Here is a 24,084-nt window from a genome sequence, read left to right on the forward strand (position 1 = left end):
TAAATGCACTTTAGGACTGATCAGTTCTTAAATTGAAGAGGATTCTCTTAGAGAGAGAGCAAAATATTGAAAAACTGCTATTTTATATTAAATTTTTTAATTAATTAACACATTTTCACATTGTAATAGGGATTTTCAACCTTTACAGTCTCAAGGATTCCTGCATTCAGATTTTCAGCCAGCTCAGGGACGAAGGGTAGTTCTGTAGTTAGAAATTTAATGTTAGATAAGCGCTTATGTGTATGTGTGTGTGTGTGTTCTTTTGGACCCCCTTGGCAACCTTCAGGACCCCTGGTTGCAAACCCTGGCTCTACAGAACCACAATATTGCATAGCTTGAATTGAATCGTGCTTAGGTATTGTTGGCCAACAGAAGCTTTGTTTTATGGGGCAGTAAACATTGCCTCTGAGATCTGTCCTCCAATATAACCACCGTCAAAATCTGCCACTGAATCAAGGGCAGCACAGCCGCCAGACAAGGGATGGAATGACACGCAAAGCTTTTATTTGACCAGATCTATAGTCCAGTCTCAGTTGTGTTGTCAATAACTGTGCTCTTTATTCGTTTCATGAGCAGATCTGGTCAAACTAAAACCCTTTTCATTCTCTATAACAGGCTAAAAAAAAAAAACATCCAAAAAGTGAGTCTGGATTAGTTTGGTGTAGTTGAATTTAGCGGCACGCGTCTTCCCGTTCTTTTCCCACGCCTCTGACTTAATCGACTGCAGGTATGTGGCGAGATCCGCTGGCTGTCTCCTTTCACCTTCTCACACCTGATAAGGGTTTTGAAAGAAAGGCATTGAGTTACTCTTCAACTTTGTCATTATAGGTGCCTGATCTTTTCTGAGTGTGACTCCTGTGTATTTGTTGTTTGTCTGTGTTGCATTTGTAACTGGAGGAGGACGTGTGTTTGCTCGGCTTCTTTTGAAGTCATTTTAAACAGCCACAAACAGCTGTCGACTCTTCCCGGATTGTCCCCAAACATGCATTTAATGACTGCCGGCCTTTGACTCATTTGGTAATGACACAATTTAACCAGATGAACCTTAGTGGAAAATGTCTTTTAAGCACAACATTTATTTTGTATTTGTGATTAACACATTTGCATGATGCAAATACAAGTATCTGTAGCCGTTACATCCTATACTGTATCAGTGTATGATTGGCAGCATTTCAGAAAGCTCTGCGACTTTTCGTGTAAAGTGTGTCATTTAGGGTTTTCCTTTATACGTGACAGCTTATTTTGATGTCTTGCGTCTCCAGGACTGTCGTCGCTCCTTAGATCAGAAGCGAGGCATGTTTGCGCGCATGTGTATGAGAGGTGTGACTCAGAAAAGTCTGCGTCTCCCTCTCGCTTGCACAGTTACTCCCTGTCTCCTCTGTGTAAACAGTGTGCTGTCGAGAGGCTGTCAATAAGGAGGGAGATAAATGCCGCATCTCCTACTGAGCATGCTCTGATGTCTCAGTCTGATTTCTGTCCCGGCACAGTCACGCTCTTTACTGGATCCTTGCCGGGTGACAAAACAGCTTGGCAATATCTTTCCCGCACTCTTTTGTTGCTTCCGCTGAGATCTTACTTAAGAATTAATACTAGCTGCACCACAAATGTTCAAATAAACCATTTTTGTATGGTTTAAAAAGTGACACCTTTGATTAGAAGCACTTTTTTTTTTTGTAACTCATCTCCTAAAATAGCGCAATTTTATCGCCTCCTTTTTGTGGAGCTAATGGAAGCTTTTTAATTGGTCAAGAAAGGAAGCCAGAAGCACATACGGCTCTGGTTTTATGAGTCTAGTGCTGACAGGAAGTATGAATTGAACCCTAAAGACATTGGCTCTGGCTGGCGTGGCTGTGTGGGGGTGAATAGGGACACAAAACAATGCCTTGGCATCAATCTGTCCAACCCTGTGTCTCTGGCCAAGGATGAAGACAGTTTAATGGCCCTACGCATTAGTTCCAGTGACTGTGGTGACCCTCAAAGCAGTGTTAAAAATGGGATGCACCATATGAAGAATCAGAAGGGCCAAACTAAACTCCTTGAGTGTCGCCTATAGGTCCCTAAGTGAATAGTAGTTTTGATTATAATTTGTTACCTTTTCAGCTTCCTTTAACACCCATCTATTTTCTTGAAGTGGCTTGCTTACTACGTTTTCAGATGCTCAAACTGTTAAACATGTTGTGGAAACCACGATGGAAAAAGTAGCATGCATACTGTACAAGGATTAATAGGTTTAAGGAGAGATATTGTCAGGACAACTGCACATAATTCAATATTCAAATTCATAGATATGTTGTCAATGGGAAAAGTACATAACTTGCTTTTGACTCTCTTTTTAAATGACTATAGATTATATCTTTCATTAATGAAAGATTTTTTCCAATTTGGCACACTGACCCTGGCCTGGGGTTTGATATTTGGCTTCCCTCTTTAGAAATGAAGCTTCCGCTCTTTTTAATCAGAAAATTTCTCACTACTTCGATATTGACATGCCCTACAGCAGTGGTTCGGTGATTCTCTTTCCCATCCAATAACTCGATAGTAGGAAGTCTATATCAGCAATATTTCAAGGAAGTTCATGGTTGTTCATGGGATCTTTCCAGTATCAAATGTTTCACTTGTCAGGCTGTAACTGTTGCATTGTTTTTTCTCCCCAGCATTCTTGTCTGTTCATCCATCATCCAACCATATAACTAAAATAGCATTAAAGGGATAGTTCACTTTGAAATAAAATTTTGGTATGTTTTAGCTTACCTCAAGGGCATCCAAGATGTAGGTGTCTTTGTTTCCGCAGTAGTTTCAATTTTGATATTTTTAGGTCAAACCGTTCTTGTCTGTCAGTCATATAATGCAGGTCTATGGTCACCACCTCAAAGAGCATGCACAGAGAAGTCCAAATTAAACAATTCCCCATCGTAAGTACACATTGATGGCCTAAGACACGAAACGAGCGGTTTGTGTGAGAAAACGAACAGTATTTGTATCGTTTTTACCTCTTGTTTTTTACCTCTTGAGGTAAGCTAAAACATACCAAAATTTAATTTCAAAGTGAACTATCCCTTTAAATTTGAGGCCCCCTTACTGGCCTTTGTTAATCCATCCCTTACTGAGATATACATGTAATATTTTGTATGTGCAGATATTAGATGCATATTTTATTGATGCATGTATATATGTGTGTGTGTGTGTGTGTGTGTGTACATGCATGTATGTACATTATGTATGAATATGTGTGTGTGTGTGTGTATACAGCGTTTGAGTTTAAAAAGCACATTTATTTAGTAGGCTAAGCTTTTGAAACACACATACATTAGCTGCATTTGTTTGTTGATTTCCTAATCCAACAGCATGGTATCACAGTAATCCTCTTTTTTTACTTTTCCCCGCTAAACCCCTCATGATTTAGTTTTATTTTTTCTGTCTCTCGAAGGTGGATTGTTGTGACATAATTTTTACAACATTTTCATTTCACAGTAATATACTGATTAATTACACAGAAATTTAAGTTAAACACTAACTTGTTGGATGGATGGATGGATGGATGGATGGATGGATGGATGGATGGATGGATAGATAGATAGATAGATAGATAGATAGATAGATAGATAGATAGATAGATAGATAGATAGATAGATAGATAGATAGATAGATAGATAGATGCACAAGTTTAACTTTTATAGTAACTTTTATTTGTTTGCCAAAGCCAATTTTTACGTGCATTTTACGTGCATTTAGACCCTGCATACTCATACTTCCTCGCTCTTTAAACATGTACATATACCCATTAGGATAAGCTTGTTGACGACTTTGGATAGTTTCAAGTGGGTTCTGCGGTTTATCTGTGTGGAAAGAAGCTGTGGGCAGCCGTGGGGCACTGCAGGGGCCACCTGCATGTCTAGGCAACATACCACTAACATAGCCAGATGAAGGAATCTTAGTATCCAGGCCTGGCATGCAATTCCCACGGCATAAATTCTCAGCCACTCATTTGATTATCGGATCACTTTTGCACAAAAAATAAGATCCACGCCTTCTGACAAACAACACAGTATGAATGCTCATTATCAGGGCCTGCTGAGCCAAGATTACCACATTTTCACACTGAGTAACAACTCACTCCAACTCCTAAACAGCTGGCTTGTGCTTTGAGTGTTTACATGGTGCAACTGTGTTGTCCTTGGAGAAACAGAGACCTCTGGTCTGTATTTTATTCGCTGTTTACTAGTTGATGCAAACAGACCCGTCTAATAGTGTATATATGTTTGTGTTGGGAACACTGTAAACAAAAGGGCCCGGGGCAGTGTGTGCTCTCTCATCAGGAGCTCCAATTTAATGACTCAGTCTCTATCTGCATGGGCACTGCTATTAGATTACCTTCATTAACACACACTGCTTTCTCGTTCTTTCCCCTCCTGGCACCAATGTTTACACACTTTTCATGCTGTTCAACTTCGTTCCTCTGCTCTTATTTGGCTTTAACTCCCCGTTAAACTCATCAGTCGTGATCTTTGTGTTGTTTCAGTAAATAACAGTTGCCGGGTTCAGAGGGCTATTAGGCATGGACATTACGTGCACGGTTGTCGTTTAATGGCCGTGTAGATCAAAATCGCAACTTGGCAGAGCTAGAATTGGTCCTTGAGTACAATGCAAAGAATGTTGTGAATGTTTTCATTGGTGTGTGAGTGTTCTTTGTCTTTGTCTCTGTCAGAGTGATTGAAGTGTTAACAGGCTGTTGTTCTTGTCTCCATAGACGTGTGGCAAGACTTTGATATTATCAGCTCTATTATAAGCTAAATAGTTTCTATTACAGCAGGAATCTGCTGCCTTCCCTGCTGAAATTGACATGATTTGATGCTTTTTTTCTGGTTAGGTCATGAAAACACAAAACTATGCAGTTTTTTTCTGTTTGTTTTATACTTGTTATATGCTACATATATATATATATATATATATATATATATATATATATATATATATATATATATATATATATATATATATATATATATATTAGGGCTGGGAAATGATTAATCGCGATTAATCGCATCCAAAATAAAAGTTTGTGTTCACATAATATATGTGTGTGTACTGTCCATAATTATTTTGTATATATATAAATACACACACATGCATGTATATATTTAAGAAATATTTGCTTAAATATACTGTATATATATTATGTATATATATTATATATAATTTGTATTATAAATAAATATAAATATTTTATATACAAATAACCATTTTTTCTTAAATATTTACTTGCATGTGTGTGTATTTATATATACAAAATAATTATGCACAGTACACACACAAATATTATGTGAACACAAACTTTTATTTTGGATGCGATTAATCGCGATTTATCATTTCCCAGCCCTAATATATATATATATGTGTGTGTTATAAAATATGCAAAAACAGTGTTTGCCCCCACCAATAAAAATAAAAAAAGTAATAAAAATAAAATAAATTAAAACTGTTATAAATTAAAATTAAAATAAATTAGAAATGAAAATTGCTTTTGTTGTTTTGACCCATGTTATATTTTATTAAAATAAATAAGCCACCAACATTTAAAATAGGCCTACCAGTGAAATTTTCAAATCCACAGCAAACCTACTTGCCTAACTGTAAAGTTCAAACATTATTAAAGAAAAGGAAACAGTCAGTAATAAAATGAGAACAAATAAATTAATTACAAGCAATAGCACAAATAAATATAACAGAAAGATGAAACAAATGAAATAAACATGGCTTTAAGATTTTCATAAATCTAACAGTATTCAGGTACAGAAATTGAATGATCAAATGTAAAATAACACTGCGGTGCATAGTCTTCACCCTATAAATTACTTCGACTCACGACTTCGTTTACGTGAAAATTGACTCTCTCTGAGCGCACAGAAAACAGCGTGCGACCGAATTATTTAATTATCTTGCACATTGCATTCTCTTGCATATGTATACAATCAAACGTCTTCTAGCGCTTGAATGTTTACATTTACAAGACTTCGTCACGTCCAATGATAAACTTTAGTAAAGAATTATTAAAAAAACATTATTCCAGCAGCCTGTAGCCAATACCCCAGGCTTCAGCTCATGGAAGCCCATGCAATAATGCGCCCCTGGGGCCGGTTGCATAAACTGCTAAGACTAGTCTTACAAGTTAGTCTTCACATTTGTTGGACTTTGTTATAACGGGAGTTTTAGCGAGAGTCCGGAACTTAGTCACTGATAAACTTAATTTATAAAATATATATAGAGAGAGTTTTTTTAAACCATTTTTAAATTTTGCATTCAAAAACAAATTTTTTGAGAGTTATATTGTCACAGTGGTTGTACATTATAGTCTTGTCGCCCAATGAAATTAGTTTTCTCATAATGATTTGTGCCATAAAGAGACTAAGAAATGAAAATCAACACTAAAATTTTGTGTATTTGGTCTCAGTCTCACTCTCTAACTCTCAGACCAGAGTGAGAAATGAACCAGTGCTCTGGGCAAAACTGCCAACAAAAGTGACAGAAATGCCCCAGTTACCCAAAATAGGGCAAAAATGCTCCCAGAGGGAATTCTCTTTTATCTCAAATCAAACATTTGATTCATTTTATATAAATATATGTAAAAATATCTATATTTTTTACACTGTTTCAGACCTTCATGCTTTGGCAGTGTTGCACTCCCTAGCAGTAGCTTTAGTGGTACTCGTCTGATATTTGTTGTTGTTCTGTTTCCAATCTGAAAATGGAAAGTAGTTTTATTAATTTAGCTGCTAAAGCTATGCATTCACTTTGTCTGCATTTGAATGCACAGCATTATTATGCAGTCCTAAATTAGTCTTTTATCTCATGTGCCTTTCTCAAGTAGGAAATTATTTCCTTTCTTACATGTCAGTCTTCAATCTAGCCATGCCTGGACCGCTCATGTTCATGACCAACCCAGTGAGTCATTCTTATGCAAAACACCCACCATCTCTGCAAGCACCACTTGACTTAAATGTTAAACCTGTTAAATGTGTGAATCACTAATTGAAAGCGATTCAGCTGTGTATTTCACCAGTGCAGTGCCATATGTTGCAGATCTTCAGAAACATTCACAGGTTAGGTCTAGTGCTAAGGGAAGCCTAGGGGTTTTCCTACCCCTCATTTTGGTCATTTCCTCCTGCAATCATCAGCCATCAGCACAACAAGAACACATCCTGAATGTGATATGTTATCTCCTGGACCTCAGGGGGAGATATGCAGAGTTCCCGCTGTGCTGGGAGTAGACAAATGTTGAATATAGGCCTAATCGTCGTCCCATTCCATGCACGCTTTCCCTGAGCATGTATTTAACATGAAGCCTGTCCGTACAGTGCAGACTACGCCCTAGTCCTTTTCATCTTTGTCTGTTTGACTTTCAAAGATCCAGTTCATGAATAGTCAGGTCGGCTCTCGATTGAAGGCTCAGCCATTGAAGACTGAGAGAATTTTAAAGAGGCTGTATCATTTTTGATGAGAAGAAAATGACTTCAAAGCCTGCTTATACTTTGTTTTACCTTTTCACTGGAATTTGACCTGAAGCTGAAAAATGGTAGTCTTAAGGGATCAGGAGACGAGGCGGTCTTCTGAGGGAACTTCACTTGTGCTTAAAAGCGACTGGTGTGAATGGCAGAAAAAAGATCAGGTTTGTCAAAACATCTAGATCTGCTGTACAGTCAGATTCCTCACCCTGAAACTTCACTTCCTGCTAAATTTGTGGTTCTGTGTGGGCCTCACCTAGTGATGTTGGGGTCAAGCAGAAAGTGCGAGGTGGGATTAATCCAGCGGAACGTGGTTCACTGCTAGGAGGACCAGGAAACTGATGCTATCTCAACCAAGTCTTGGTATGCTATCCCCAACCGGGTCGCTTCCATTAGTGGGGCACTGAAGAGGTCCAGACAACACAGAGCAGCTGGGACAGAGCTCCACTGTCGCCACCATGCACAATTTATCTTTTATTCCCTACTACTTTCTCTATGGAAAAGTCGAAGCCCCCCTTGAGATATGCGATATGCCATTGACATGTATTCCAGATGTGTTTTTCTTTGGCCAGGAGAGTTTGAATTACCGGAGGTCAGCGGAAACAGACTGTGGTATTATTGTACCGCTTTCATAGAGGGTTTGTACAATCTGAATGAACCCAGGCGAAAGTGTCTCAGAGTACTGATACATATCTGAGTATGTGACTGCATAAAGAGACAGCTATTCCCAGAGAAAAGCAAAGGATACTACAATCTTTAGATTCCTCGCAGCCTGTTCTGGAAATGCCCTCACACTAAAGGAATGAGCTAGTTTGGCAAGTACAGGGTGACCAAGAGGTTGTTTTTTACGCTTCATGGCTTGATCACCTGAGGCGACTCAGAGCTCAGTGGTGTTTGAGATCGCAGGGTTTAGGGTCAGGACTTAAAGAGCTTCTCACTAACAGGTCTGACTGCTGAAAGAATCGTATTTATTCCCCTCCTCTTTTCCGGCAAGTCTACTCTTGGGAATCCACAGAGGGATCAATACCTTCTGCTGGACGTTGCCACTGCCCAGCAGAAGGTTCATTTGAAGTACTGTTTATTTTGTGAAGTGAGAAGGTTCTTAAAGCAATGGAGTGGCTAGATGAGCCTTAGCTTGTAGATAAGATCTGATGTGTCAGGAAGTTCCATTTGCACTAAAGATTGAGCGTTTAGGATTGGGTTTTATATCACAAATTGTTTTGTGCAGTTCTCATTAAAGTTGGAAGACATTTCATCTCACAAAAATAAAAAATTGTGTAGTTGACATGCTATACTCAAACTATATTAGACAATGTATTTTTTAAATCTTTACATGCAGTTTTATGATTTTATATTAATTGAACAACCACACAATATATTATGTATTATAATATTTAATTATTAATTTTATTATAGTGATTATTTTCTGTTTTATTTTCTGTTTGCGCTGTATTATTATTATTATTATTATTATTATTATTATTATTATTTTGTTATTCATATACTAACCAGTCCCCTTTGGATTTATTTTTAGGCAAAGTCATGCTAAATCTCTTCTATACAAGTATGCAGGCTGCACAAAGGGAGTAGGGCCTGTTTCTTGTTTTTGAACAACATCAAAGCTCATGTAATGGACACACAGCCTCTGAACCCACAATGGTACATAGATTTTATTTTGCTAAGGCTCCATGACTCGATGCTGTCTCTTCCTGTTGGAATGAGAAATCCTCCTCATCCCCTGCAGTAAACACAACATCTTTTGCTGTTTCTTAAGCAGGAAACACATAAGCAGCTCTTGCCACAACCCCTAAAGGTGTCAAGTTGCTCTGTTAAAGCTGTCATGGAATTTCTGTGCTTGCCACTTCACTTAATCCATCCCGGTCCCCACCTCGCAGGGTTGATTCAGGCAGAAGCACACTCGTCCCAGAGGAAAACAGCAGCCCTCCTGTGTAATTTGATTTCCTTTTTGCATGTGACCGGCTTCACTGTCAGGAGCCGCAGGAGTAAGGAGCACAGCTTTATGACCCCGGGTTTGTGTTCTTCCTCAAGAGCCCCTTTGTTGTATGTAAATGCAAAAAAACAGATCAGTTAAGAAAGAGTGTCGGAAAGAACACCCCCACTTCTTAATTTAACTTAGGGTAATGAGTGCACATTTGCAAATCAATTCCCAGATTCCAGTGAAAAAAGGAGGGGTGAGGTTGTAAAATAATCAACTATTTAAGGGGGCGGGAAGCCACTCAAAAGAATTGCAGATGAGGGTTGGGAGAAAGAAAAGTTGGTAATTTTGTCTTGGTGTTAAAGTTTTGATTTGAGTATCAAAGCCTTGTGCTTTTATGTGATACCAAAATTTGACACGTTGCTAAATAGTTTTAGATATCAAAGTTCCTCTGAAACTTGGCCTATTCATCTAAGGAAAAAAAATCAAACACTTTTGTATACATTTTTATACTAATTTTGTCCTGCACAAATAATTTTCTGCATTTAAACTTTCGAACTATTCAATTTATCTTTCTTTTTTGTGACCTCCAGGTTTTCACACATACTTCAAGGGAAGAAGACAATTATTAGATTGACATCTGACCTTACTTTGTACGGTTGTCATGGAGATCCTTTGGCATTGACACCTTCTCTTGGAAGACTTTTGAATATTTGCATATGTCACTGCACTTGCTGTTTTTAATCAGCTTTTGAAAATTTCCCTGAGCACGTCTTGTTACTGCAACACGGCTTGCATCATCTGTCTTTGTTTAGCTGGACCGTGTTTAGAGATCTTATTTCCTCCCCCCAACACTGGAGATAAATATTCTTAGCGCTAAAAGCCCCTTGGGATTGATCAAAAGGATTGCCATGATTTCCTCCCAGAGCCGGCTCATCTCTCCCCTCTTCCTTCACATAACAAGGTCAAACCCCTATTACAGTACAAGGGCTCGATACCTTTAAGAGCAGATGAGTTGTAGTTGGAGCACCTCCCTTTATGTCCGAATCAATCTAACTGCCGGAACCATTACTAGCGTGTCACACAGCGAGATTGCCACTCTTATAGGTTCTTCCAGATAGGACATGCTCTAATTTAAGATGCACTTACTGGATTTAATCCTTAACAGCTGGACTGAAGTTGTGCTACTGATGTAGCATAGAATTAGCCTAGAATTTTACATATTCTGGATTGTAAAATTGAACTGGAGTGTAAAAGGCATTCAGAAAGCACAAAGTCCTAGTTCTGAGTGGTTGTTGGCATGTTGCTCTGTCTGGCCTCTACATATGACTCAGATTCCTCCTCCAATGTAACTTTATGGTAATTTTGGGGGGCATATTCTCATCTGGTATGTGAAAATCATAAGTCTGATCGCTTAGAAATGTAATCCTTCTCAAGCCGCATGGATTGAAGTATCATGTCTGTAGTAAAAACGTACAGTATGTGACTTCAAAAAGATTGACTTGCCTTGGCGTGCACCATTAATAATTAATGCAGGCAAGATTGTCTCAGTTTTATTTCACTCAGCGACCAGAAATCAAGCACTTCCCACAATTCACAGTGGAGCGAAGCAGCCATTTGTGACGAGGTTATTAAAATTAAATCACCTTTGTTCTGCCTTATTCACTTCCTTATTTAAGCACTTCTTTCCTACCTCGTCTGTACCAGAGACATTTTAATGTTCATTTCCAAGTGTTAGCTATATAAAAGATGCTCTTGGAAATGTGTTATCTGCTTTAAAGTGCACTGTTTCCCCACGGGTTGATTTCTTTTACAGGGTTAGAGACCACATAGTTCCTCTTTGAGTCCTTAGGTTTGTCAAAATCCCCCAAACGTCCATCGTTGGATTTGTTTTTGTTGTTCATCATGTACCGGTTCTAGCACCTCATAATGGGAACTCGGGGAAAACTCAGGGTGAGAGATTAATCAGCTTTCCAGATGTTGTTTTCCACTTCTGTATGCACATTCGGTCCAACTGTTAACCTGTCCCATGTCCCCCTGATTTTCCAGAGGTCATTTAGGTGAGGTAGCTGCTATGTTAGTAGCTGTTTAGCTCAGTCTTTACTTTCCATCTCTTTCCCTGCCTTACATCTCTTCTGTGGCAGGTCGAGAGTGTTTGGCCTGTTTTATTTATAAGTCTGTTCTTGGATTCTTACCCCACTGTTTCTCCTCCACCCCCTACCAACTGCAGTCTGTTCAGCAGTCCATAAGTGTCCGCTAAAAGCTATTAGCCAAACCCTGGCGGTCTCCGCTCCCTTAACCCAGCGGGGCCACTGGGCTTTTTGTTTTCAGAGAGTAGAAGGGCAACAGTCCTGGGGATTCGGAGGTGAACACAAAGCATGCGGCTTGGCCTTTGCCGTCTCTCGTGGACGGGGCCCAATGTACTACTACTGTAAGGTCATTGTGTCATGTTATTCATGGCCATGGTAAAGTGGTTGGGAATGGGTTTGTTTTAAGTTGCATTAGTCTCTGGCCCGAGGGTGTTTATTCACTTGACTGAATATGAAGTAATAAAGCAAAGCTTTGCAGATCTGAATGGTAAGAAATAATCCTTGAAAGCACTTTATTGTAATGCCAGGTTCCTAGTATAAACAAGAGGACTGTTAGGTTAGACTTTATCTCTATGTGCACAAAATGCATTAGTGTGTTTTTCAACGTAATCCTGTGTAACTTTTGGTGGATTTTGGGGCGGTGATGGACATTTTCCCAGGGGGATGTCTGTAGCTTTTTGTTACAGCTATCACACATTATTCATCTCCAACTGAAGGATGTTTTCATCATCCCTCTCTCTGACTGCTGGAAGTCACAGCCGCTCTCCTGTCACGAATTTTAAACCCCACTATAATTGTTGCCGCCGGGATCGGTAATTATTTCCAAAATCACCATGCACAATGACTCACTTTCATCCCCAGATATCTCCCGATGGCTGAAATTCTTTAGTCTTGTTGAGAAATCAGTTTGTGTTGTTATTATTCATCCGTAATTGTCCCACCACCACACTGTCATTCAAATTGGGAGAGAGAAAAGCAATTTCAAAGCTTTCTGAAAGCCTACCTGAATTACCATACCACCGGTCCCCCCACCCAACAACTGTGCGAAACAAAAAACCCTTGGCAGTCAGCATGAATTCCTATGCACCTTAAAACAGAAGACAAATTATACATATCCAGGCATTCCAGCTGCTGCGGGATTGAAATGCATGTCTGTTTTCTTTGATAGCTGTTGAATTTAGAGCGTGTAATTTTGATATAACGTGCAATTGAGCAATACATATGTATAACGCCTTAATTTTACCTAGCTGAGGCGGAAATTGTATTTTACATCCTTGTCAACAGTGACATGAATAATCAACTTGTAAAGATGGCATTGGTACAGCAGGTGCTGGATCTGAAATTGTGCATTTTCTTGGCTAACCTCCAACTGGAATTAATGGAATAGAAGTGTTTTTGGTGTGAAGTGAGAATTTTTGCTCTTTGCTTAGAGTAAATTGATCAAATTACTTTATTAATACTGATTTTTACAATGTTTCCTAACCTCGTGAGAAGTTTCTGTCCACACTCAGTGACAATTTTGCCTGACATCACAATGACAGAACTTACTTAATGTTTAATTTACAGTTATATGGACCTTGATTTTAGACCAGCGAGATTTCCTGTTGGTCATATTGCTTCATAAATATGAACTATTAAATTATTATTATTTTGGTTGGTCAACACTTATTATTGTAAAACACAATTGTTATTTGTTAAAATAATATGCAATATTCATAATATTTATATAATTTATAATATTAAATAAAAAAATGCATATGTACATTATGGAATTGTTTTGCATATTTAAATTAGTGACTATCACCTCCACAGAAATGCTCCCAATCTCCGCTCTCTCCAAAGTTACTTTGTATTTTTTCCCCCTTATTTTTCTTGTCTAAGACAGTATGTATGTAAAGGATCATATACATATGACATTTAAAAAAAACTGAATCAAGTTGTTATTAAAATTTAATCGAATTGTGTGTTGAATCACATTGAACTGTTTAGAAATAGCAAAAATTGTCAAATTGTAAAGCAGTGAATCATGAATCAGTCAATCGCTGTCAAAGATTCACAACTGCACATGTATTGTGTGTTGCTTTGAGTTGCATATATTGCTATTGTTTATATACCAGATTTTCTCAATTGCATGTAATGCAAATAGTGACCATCGATTCTCTCTTACAGGATCTCGACCCAGACTGGAGGATGCTGCGCCACGGGTTGTCGAACACCCCTCAGACCTCATTGTTTCCAAGGGTGAACCCGCCACTTTAAACTGTAAGGCCGAAGGCCGGCCGACCCCCACGGTGGAGTGGTATAAAGATGGCGAGCGAGTTGAAACAGACCGGGAGGATCCGCGCTCCCACCGTATGCTCCTCCCCAGCGGCTCCCTCTTTTTTCTCCGAATAGTTCACGGAAGGCGCAGCAAGCCCGACGAAGGGGTGTACGTGTGCGTAGCAAGGAATTACTTGGGCGAAGCTGTCAGCCGTAATGCCTCTTTGGAGGTCGCAAGTAAGTCAGCTCATTTGTACTCTGATCCTTGCCTCATGCCCTCTTCCTCAATCTCTTCTGCAAATTTCCGCAGTGCTCATCTCATTTTTTTCCCTTCTATAAAGCTTTCCCATTTTGTCCTGCTCTCCTCATCTTTTTCCCTTCTCCTCCATCTCCACTCGATCTTGTTTAGTCTTTCACTGGCTGCGGCGGCCCATAACCATCGTCCCTGGATGGAGTAAAGCACTGAGGTCATTGTTAGTTTTAGAGGAGGTAATCTGATTTGTGGTATTAATGTAGATGGATGTTAGCTGGTATTCAAGATAAATTCAACCCCAGAAATAGCCAAGAGAGGAGCGTAATGCTGGCTGCTTCCAGGTGACAGATGTTAGTAAAAAAAAAATAAAAAAAAAACGCAAGCATCTCAGTGTTTCTCATGGAATGGCTCCAGGTTTTAGCAGCAGGGCTCGCCATATCCAATACACACTAATTAAATGCTGATGGCACTATTTGATTTCGGTCATTAGATTATCACCAATTACATTATGCTTCTGCAACGTTATGTTTTTGTCATGCGACCTTAGAGCGATCGCTCTGTGATTTGTAATACAGAATCGTTTCTAGGTGGCCTGTAGACCTGCAGAACTTATATGTCGTCGTCAAAGGACAGATCCTTCACCTGCTCGAGTATTTCTCCATCTGGTCTGAGATATCAGCGAGACATAATAGTCCCCATGTTCAGGCACTGCTTGGAAAGAATAGCACTATTCTCACATAATTCAAAGCCAGAACGCAGATTCGGTCTCTAGCTACTTATAAATCCTGTCTATGAAATTCCTCTTTTGTGCATTACTATTGCAAAATGCTTTAAAACCCAACGTATTTGCAATTCAGTCACACTCAGCTGTCTAATTAGGATCTGAGCCCCCATGTTGAGCTCCAACGTGATTTATCATGCCTGCTGCAATATCTTAATTTAAAAGGGAAAGCAAAAACAGCAATATTACTTTTGATGTCTACCGGATTTATTGAAGTTGCAGCTCTCCAAAGCTATAAATAGCATTTACTGAATGATGATATTACTGTAATTCTCATTCTCAATGAGTTTTTTCAGATTGGATTTCTTTTTAGTTAAATTTTGATTTCTTCTTTCTTATCAGGGGAGGTTAAAAGCAATGAAAATTGGATTTCTCTCATATTTCCATATCAAAAATAAAAATGAAAAATGATTTTTCAGATTGGATTTGAACAATATCTCCATTTAGTTATAGGACTGACTGCTTGATGAAATTACCAAAGCCATTAACCTACATTTCAGATTCATTTATTAGTGATATCTGGCGCCAAACAGCCACCTTGCGGTTTCAAAACTCCGAGTTCATTGTAAGTTCATGATCCATGAGGGTTATGGAACAGATGGTTTGTTGAATAAATAAAATGTTTTATTGTTGCGGAGAAAATTAGTTTTCCAAAGTTGCATTTAACATGGTGGTTTAGGTTCTGAATACGATATAGGCCTAGTCAGACTATAAATTTTATGCTTGGAAATTTGTATGGCTTGGTAACTCTTTTTACAGCACTATCTAAAAAAATACGCTTTTACTTCAGTCAACCGAAAACAAGCTAAACACATAATCAGACATCTGAAAATCCCAAGTTTACCCTTACAAATGAAAGGTTTTTGGATGAGTTCTTCTCACATTGAGCAGAAACGTTTGCAGTCCATGTGCCTCGTATGAGACTGTCATTATCATTAACTGTAGACTGAATGTGCACAGTGGAAAGAATTCTGGTACACAAATAGTTCTAGAACCCCATAGGAGTTTATTCTAGGTCTAGATTGCTGAACCGCACATCCTTGCCAGTTATCTGTCCTGTCCTTTATCCTTGCTCCCATCATCCTGGTGGCCTACATCATTAGTTATGATATGTTTGTCCCTCTGTGAGATGACAATGCTACATTTCCTCTAGGGATGTCTGCAAAAATGGCCTAAAACAAGAAAGAATCACATATCTTCAAATATTTGTATGTATGTATACACAGTACATATATATGTGTATATATATAAATAAATAAATACATATAAATGCCCAGAGGCTTGTTTTAATATGCATTTTTCCCCCTTAACTTCACAATGCAAATCTCCATTGAGGCCATTTATGAAAGACTAGCGTAGTGATTGTGACATCAAAATGTGATTGTGACATCATAACGGGTACATTAAGGTATGACTGCTCACATTTACACCTCAACTCTCATTCGCCATCTTTGTCGTTATAATCCTTTATGACTTTTTCTTCTGTGGAACAAAAAAGAATAGACAGTAGTCAACATTTGAAGTTGATTAAAAAAGTTCATCAAAGTTGTCCTAAGACAAGAACGGGTATTGTTCAAAATTCATGTATAACTTTGATGAAAGGTTTTGATCCGCTTCAAATGTGATGCGATCTGGGAAAACCCGTCGGATGTCGCGCCGGTACTTTTTCAGTAAGATCTAAAAATAGGTTGAATTGGGTTTTCATTCAATTATTATTCTATAACATCTTGTCTATCATCTCTGAATATAGCTTGGCAAAATTCAATAGTTTAGTGCAGAAAAATAGCGATTTATAGTGGCAAGCTGAAAAGACTGTCTTCCTCTTTAAGAACACACGGCAGCGATAAAAAATCGCCCATAGCTCTCCTTATCTCTTCTACAAAGACAGTTCACCTATCAAAATAAACCACATGACATCTAGAATAAAGGCATATCAATGCGCATTTCCTGCCAGTCCTGTGTAAACTGCAAGGTTTTTTTTTTTTTTTTTTATCCAACGTTATCGTGTCTGAAGTAGCTGCTAGCTTAAAAGATCTTGCTCGCCTCTCAATCGTCGTAAGTTTGTAAGCTTTCGAATGATACCTAATCTATGATGATTACTAAAATATGTGATATGAAAAAAGGGCAATAAAAAAAGAGCGCCAATCGTCGCGCTAGCAGGACGTGACAGTTAATTAAACCTGTTTTTCTCAAAATTCCGTTCCTGAAAATCATAGTGATCAGCCGACTTCAGATAACCATAACTTTTGTTACCGACAAACGATGAAAGAAATAAAAATAGGTAAAATTTCAGCATGTGATGGGTTTTCCTAGATCGCATCACAAATGTTGACTACTATATTTTGACAAATTTTTCAACTGTTTTGTCTATGCAATGGAAGTCCAAAATAACATAAAAAAAATTATATTGTTGTGTATTTTCCACAGTAGAGAGAAAGTTATACAGGTTTGGAACAACAGTAAATTATGACTTTTATTAGTCCCCAAGAAAAAAATTATTTTCTTTCTTTTCTTTTTTTTTGATTGAACTGTCCCTGTAAAATCCATTTAATCCAATAAAACATTAGAATAGCTGATTTTTGATTAAGTTCTGTGGGCATTGATGAGATATGGGCACATAGTGCCAGCTCTCTGCATGGAGATCATCTTTCTCCATCGTGGCACAGCTCCATGAGCCAGGTGGTGGGCGGGAGACGGGGATGAGGGGTCTGCTGCCAGCCATAGAGCTTGTCTGGTTCACAGGTTTTGGGGGGTTGGAAGAGATGGGTATATATAGAGAGAAAGGGAGGTAGAAAGATAAATAGAAAGGAGAAGGAGGGATCCCATATGCCAGGCATGTTGATCTGCCACCAGCAGGCAGCATGTCGAACATTAGCAGGGCACAGATCTTCGGTCAAACGGGCTGTTGGCTTGGCTGTGTGTGGGAGGGACCGAATTCCCAGAGAGTGTTTTAACAGCCTGTTTATATATGCTGCTTTTGAAGGCGGTATTTATGGTTGAGGTGATGAGTTATGTAGGCACAGTTACATTACTCAGATGATGAAGCCGGAGCTGGGATGATTTACAGTGACAGAATCCTCACACTTTAAATGATAGATGAAAGGGAATGGATCTATGTTGGTTCATCTGTGGTTTATTACTTTTTAAATGATGCTCTGCATTTGCTGTCGCCCCTCTTTATACTTTTGCATGGCTCATAAGGGCTTATGGGTAAACATCAGCCATTTGGAGCATCTAATGAAAGTTGTTTGGGGGGATCAGGTCTGGTTTCCTGGGGAACAGGTGAAAACAGAAGAACAGCTGTCCTATGGAATGTTGGGAATGAACAGGGAAAGGAAGATACTCTTGTTCTCTGTTTTGATTGGCTGTGAGAGGTGGGAAACTTTTTCCAATTATGGGGAGAGTTCCAAAAACCTGTTGTACTGCAAAAACACAGGTCAGCAAGTGTGTGTGTACATATACAAGTAGGTATGTATGTATGTATGTATGTATACGTATTGAATTGATTCCTCTTTTGCGTTTCCTTGCCATTGAACGGACACATAAACACAAAATTGTCAAAATACCCGTCTAAATGCCCGTCTCTGCAAGTATTCTCTCGTTTATGTCATAAGTGAACAGTTGAGAAAGAAACCAGATGTTTGTCAGTTTTTTTCGGTCCGTGTAGTCGGTCTTTAAGTAATAAATGAAAAGCAAAGTTACACCCCCCCATATATATATATATATATATATATATAATATATATATATATATATATATTATATATATATATATATATATATATATATATATATATATATATATATATATATTATATATATATATATATATATTATATATATATATATAATATATAATATATAATTTATATATCCGAACTGTGAATTTTGTGATCCGTTCCACCACTGATATATATACATACACACACACACACACACACACACACACACACACACACACACACACACACACACACACACACACACACACACACACACACACACACACACACACATATATATATATATATTTTTTTTATATATATATATATATTTATATAGCCATTCTGCTGAAGGAATGGTTTTCTTATGGGTCACACTGTACCTCTAGGGTTTAAGCTGGAGATATCCTGACAGATAAGCCTATTTATGTGAAGCCCCTCAGTCCAGGACAAAACTAAAGTAATAGTGGCTTATGTTCAGCTGGGCATGCTGTCCCCCTCTGGGCCGCCTGCCCTCTGTGCTATTAACCTTATTGTCTTGGATCTAGAATCTGTGTGGGTGCTGAAGGGAGGCCCAGAGCAGTCCAGACTTTGAAACTCCTCAATATAAATTGATTATGAAACCAGCAGAAAAGAGCATTGTAAAAGAGCATTGTAAAGCTTTTTAATTAAATTTGAGCAGCCTTTTACTGTAGCTCTAATGCACCGACACACCCTGATGCAGCTATAAAAACCGCATGAATCAGATTTCTGTGATCCGTCTTCCCGTTTCATCATGACTCAGAAGGCCATTTCAGTCCCGCAAAGCGGCTGAAACTTCAACCAGACTTTGATGAGATACATCGACAAAGTAGATTTATTATTCCAAAGCCTCCGTTGTAAATATGTGTGCTATTAATCTCCCTGAATTTTCCAAAGTACTGAAGAGAAGAGGTGCCAAGTTTCAAATGCATTTTTCGCCTGTCTTCGCTAATTCTAGCAAATGCACATTAACCAGTGAAGCCGACCCGATCTGTCCAGACGGGAATGTGGCTGCGTGTGTGTCCGTGCAGCAATAATGAGATCACTTAGCCTGTCGAACTCCAGGGGTCAGGGAGACTGCTGACAGGGTGGGGTCACTCGGACACGGGGCGACACTGGCCTTCTGGCTATTTAACTCGCACACTACCTAATGAATTAATTAAAGCCAGCCACGAGTAACACAGATCAGACATGTGAACACATGGTCACCTTGGATGAAGCAAGAGAGAGGAAGCGAGAGAGATATGCAGTACAGATAGTCATAATAAACTGCAGGGGGATAGGGCGATATATAAAGAGAGGGAAATGTAATAGGAAAACGAGAGAAAGAGAGAGAGTCTTTTGCTGAATGAGCAACAGGTGGTGCAAGGAGGAGTTTAGACTAAACCCCCAATCAACTTGATAAGCAGTGGTGCATCTGTGTGCTTTTGTATAGTCAGAGTTATGACCAGAGCAGGCAGGACACCAGGAACAATACAGCCCAACTCTGACACCCTAGGGATCCACCATCCACTTTCAATAGTTGCGCTCAACAACTCTCTTTTGTGTCTCTCTGTAGCTGCACTAAAGTTTACTAATAAGAGTGGTTTTTTTTAGTTTTTTTTTTTTACATAGGTTTGAATGTTGTTAGATACATCTTAACAAATCTTATTAATAGTAGTAATAATAATAGTTATTACTAATATGATTTTTATTATTGTATAAGCAAAAAAAAAAAAAAAAAAAAAAAAAAAAAATATATATATATATATATATATATATATATATATATGTATATGTGTGTGTGTGTGTAATTTACTAAAACTATTATTATTATTAATAATAATTACAATATTATTTTAATATGATTAAAATAATAATTATTAATATTGTTATTAATTTATTATTAGAATCACAATAAATCATTCTTCTTCCAAGCAATATAGTTCATAATTAAAAAAATGGTTTCTTTAATATAGAATTTGTGGTCACATGTATACATTTACCTGTGCATGCCCGGCTCAAACAGAATGCAGCTCATTCCAATCAGATGTTAGAGTCTGAACTTTCCGGTTTATAACATTTTATTTGAACTTTTGCTGACTCAAATACCTCATGAAACAATTGTTTCACACTGTGTTTGAGGTTAAATGAACCTGTAATCATTGTTGTTGACTTTGGGAGAGTCTGACCACCATAGGGACTGTTTAATTGCATCTATTCATTTTCTTAACTGAGATCATAAAATTGTAATTGTGCATTTTGCTGGTGTACTAAATTGCAAGGTTAGTTTAAGGGCTTTCCTGTTTCCTTTTTAAAAATGCCCATTATCCGGATCTGAACTTGACCCTTATTTTTAAAACACCTCTGATGTTATTATTGTAGAGTGGGAAGACAACATTAAGCTTAAAATGAAGTTAGTAAGCCTGTTAAGTGTCATGATTGATGGGAACCGGTCGTTGTGAATGCTAAACAATTTTTCCTTCCACTGCATATGTGGCTGTACAATCCGTATACCCTGAGAGTTTGTGCAAGCACCATCCCTGGGATGATTGATTGCTTCTCTCTCGTTGGCATTGCCAGCTGGCATCAGAGCGATGGGAGAGAGCAATGGGCCAGGATATTGGTCTGTGTTTAGAATGTAGGAGAGCATAGAGACACACACCCACCACAAGCAATTCTTCCTTAAGCTGTTACTTTTCCATTGGCTTTTAATTCACATCCTTTTTTACTTGTTTCTCCCTTCTTTTACTGGTTTTGGTGGTCCCTTATAGAAACACAAATCTGGCCCAGTTCTTTTCCTGTACATTTTTTAATTCAAGGTCATTTGAACAAGAACTGATCACATAAAGATTCCAGAATAAAATATGACAGTTCAATTTCATCAAGCAATGTCAACCAATCAAATTTTCCAGCCAATCTAATCAAACTCGGAGACGATGCACATCTCAGCCTGCACACGTTTGTGACGTCTCTTTCAAAAGCGTATAATGCTCTTCCTAGCTCCTTTTAGCAGATGGGCTCACCTTGAAGGATCAGAGGATTTGGGATGAACAAGAATCCCTCCCCAAACCCCTGCGAGGAAAGGCTTCAACGTCAAGCCTTATCCCGAGACCTGTCCCGCTGATATGCACTGACGCATCACGCAGAGCGCTCTCCGAAATCTGACTGCTCTGCTGAGTTTGAGCCCTGTCTCCTCTCATGATTTTAGTACCACGTGTGGTGTGGTAAAATAGCACTGTAGCACCTCGTAGGCTCATACTCAATTCGATTTCTGCAGTCTATTGAGAATCCATTACTTAAGTAAAATCTTTTCTGGTGGCACATTGATTATTTCACACATTGTTATCATGATTGTTGAACTCCATTTACAAGCTCTCTGCTTTTTGTGTTCAACAGCATGAAAGCTTTTTGATGCAGGTTTTGTGACGTTTAACTCCTTCAAAAGCGGCATCAAGTCCGCATTTGTGTTTTCGCTGTGTATTGCATTAGTTAATATTTTGTTTTATGCACATTTCTGTATAAAGTACCAGTCCTAAAATCAATAATTTTTTCGAAGCAACTTTCCTGCCTCTAGCAATCCCCTGGCAAAAATTGCCTGTTAATAAATAAATAAAAATGATATTTTTTCCAGAGCTTCCAACAACAGCTGCAATATTACAGGTTTTACATATATATACATGTACATATCTTACATATATATTTATGTGTATATATATGTGTGTATAAACATTTATTAGAGATGCATTTATGTATCGGCCAATAATCTGTATCAGCCGATAAAAACGTATTTTCACTATCAGCCATCGGCCGATGATCAGGGCCGGTTATATCCTGTCAATCAAAAGGGGGTGGAAAAATGTTTTCAGACTGCAATTCATACTGTGTGTGAATTGAAAATCTCTATTGTGTTAAATTTAGGGCAAGTTAACATGAAATAATGCATTAACAGTTACAAAATAGTGACATCTATTTGACCCTATGAATCAGCCGTAGTTCAAGCCAGGGTTGCCAGGTCTGTAGTTTTTCCCTACACCAAATATTATAAGTTGATTTTTGGATTTTATTACATATGATAAGAAACAAAGTCTCAGCTTTCAAATTCTGTCCATTTTATCATGAGATTCAAACAATAAATGGCATTTTGACGCTCTTGAATGTGTCGTGGCAGATTGTTATAGCACCCTAGTTTTAGCGGCAGCGCGAGTCGTCTCTTCAACTGTAATGCAAGTTATAGCACGAAAAAAACATGCATGAGCATCAGAAGGCATGTTGAAAGTTACCATACAACTTACAGAAATGAATCATGTCTCGTAATTGCTCAGTGTTTCAATCACGTCAATAAAGCAGCTTGTGAACAATGTCACTTAATGTTGCATTTACCTTAGTAAAGTTACCCAATGTTCATAGTTCGTTAGTTGGCTATATAAAAAAAAAGAGCTTATTTACTGTTATTTATATTTGTTTATTATTATATATTTATATATTTTGTATGTATGAGTTTGTAAGTGTGACAGTGACAATCACACAAGTCAAACAGGCAAAATATATAATAAAATAATTCTTCGTGCTGGTTTGTTTTGGACAGTTATTTCAGTTTACTATGGATCACTATGAGGGGGACATTTCATTAACAGAAAGGGGGGTGATGATGGACAAAGACAGAGTTCAGTCCCATCCTCTCATTAAGCTCGAAAAGTGCAGACCATCACTAGATTAAAGTAATCCTCTTTCTTTCCAAAGACCATGTCTCTATTAGCTTCCACCGTGGTCGGCCACACGCGCCGGATTAGACCACATCACTAATGGACTTATTGTTGTCGGTATCTGCATACAAAAAGACCAGCTATAGGGGGGCCTGGGGCTGTCCTCCTAGATGTGCCATCAATAAAGAGTTCCTCCCCTCCCTCATCCTCTTATCTCCTCTACTTTTGTTCTCCACTCAGGCGTTTTGTGGGCCAGCGTTATGTCCAGCAGCGCAGGAGCGGGTAACGGTTTACACACGCAACGCACCCAAGCACTGAATAATGATGAGTTTACAGTAGGGTGAATGTGTTAGACAGTCAGCCACCCACAGAGCAGCTGTTTCCCCCCCAAAAACACTTGATTGAAGTTGTTTAGTAGCTTCTGTTGTTACGAAATGCTTCATAATACAATGAAATTGGGACATAAGGGAGGTTATGCAAATGGTTTGGAGCTGACCTCTTATTAGGCATCAAAGATGAGAAAATTCGAGGCTTGTCTGATTTAGTTTAGATAATTTATTCTGATAAAAAAGTTTTGATATGCAAGTTAATGCTAACAAATGTACTGTATTGTCAAAGAGCTGAAACGGCCAAGACGAAGCGTTATTGTGTCTGGTGGAGAATCAGGACACCTCTATTAAAGTCTAGATTCCATCACAGCAACATAGTGATGTAAGCAACTGAAACTTACCCATAATGCATTGTTAATGTGACTGACAGGCTAAAACTGGTAAGCTTGTAGTGGAGAGGATAGCTCACCCTAAATATGAAAATTAATTTGTTCAACCTCATTTCCAAAT

The 24,084-nt window shown here is 38.3% G+C and overlaps 1 protein-coding gene across 6 annotated transcripts in view; it reads left to right on the plus strand.

Annotated features, from left to right (window-relative positions):
* The window catches only part of robo3 (roundabout, axon guidance receptor, homolog 3), a 152,244-nt gene that overhangs the window by 70,694 nt on the left and 57,466 nt on the right, over nt 1-24,084 (plus strand). For all 6 annotated transcript variants that reach the window (XM_079860347.1, XM_079860346.1, XM_079860345.1 and 3 more), the window contains exon 2: nt 13,695-14,021. In XM_079860347.1, the coding sequence (XP_079716473.1) occupies nt 13,695-14,021 (327 nt within the window). The remainder of the gene's footprint in view (nt 1-13,694; nt 14,022-24,084) is intronic.

This window comes from Squalius cephalus, assembly GCF_949319135.1.
Source record: "Squalius cephalus genome assembly, chromosome: 24".
NCBI classification, from domain to species: Eukaryota; Metazoa; Chordata; class Actinopteri; order Cypriniformes; family Leuciscidae; genus Squalius; species Squalius cephalus.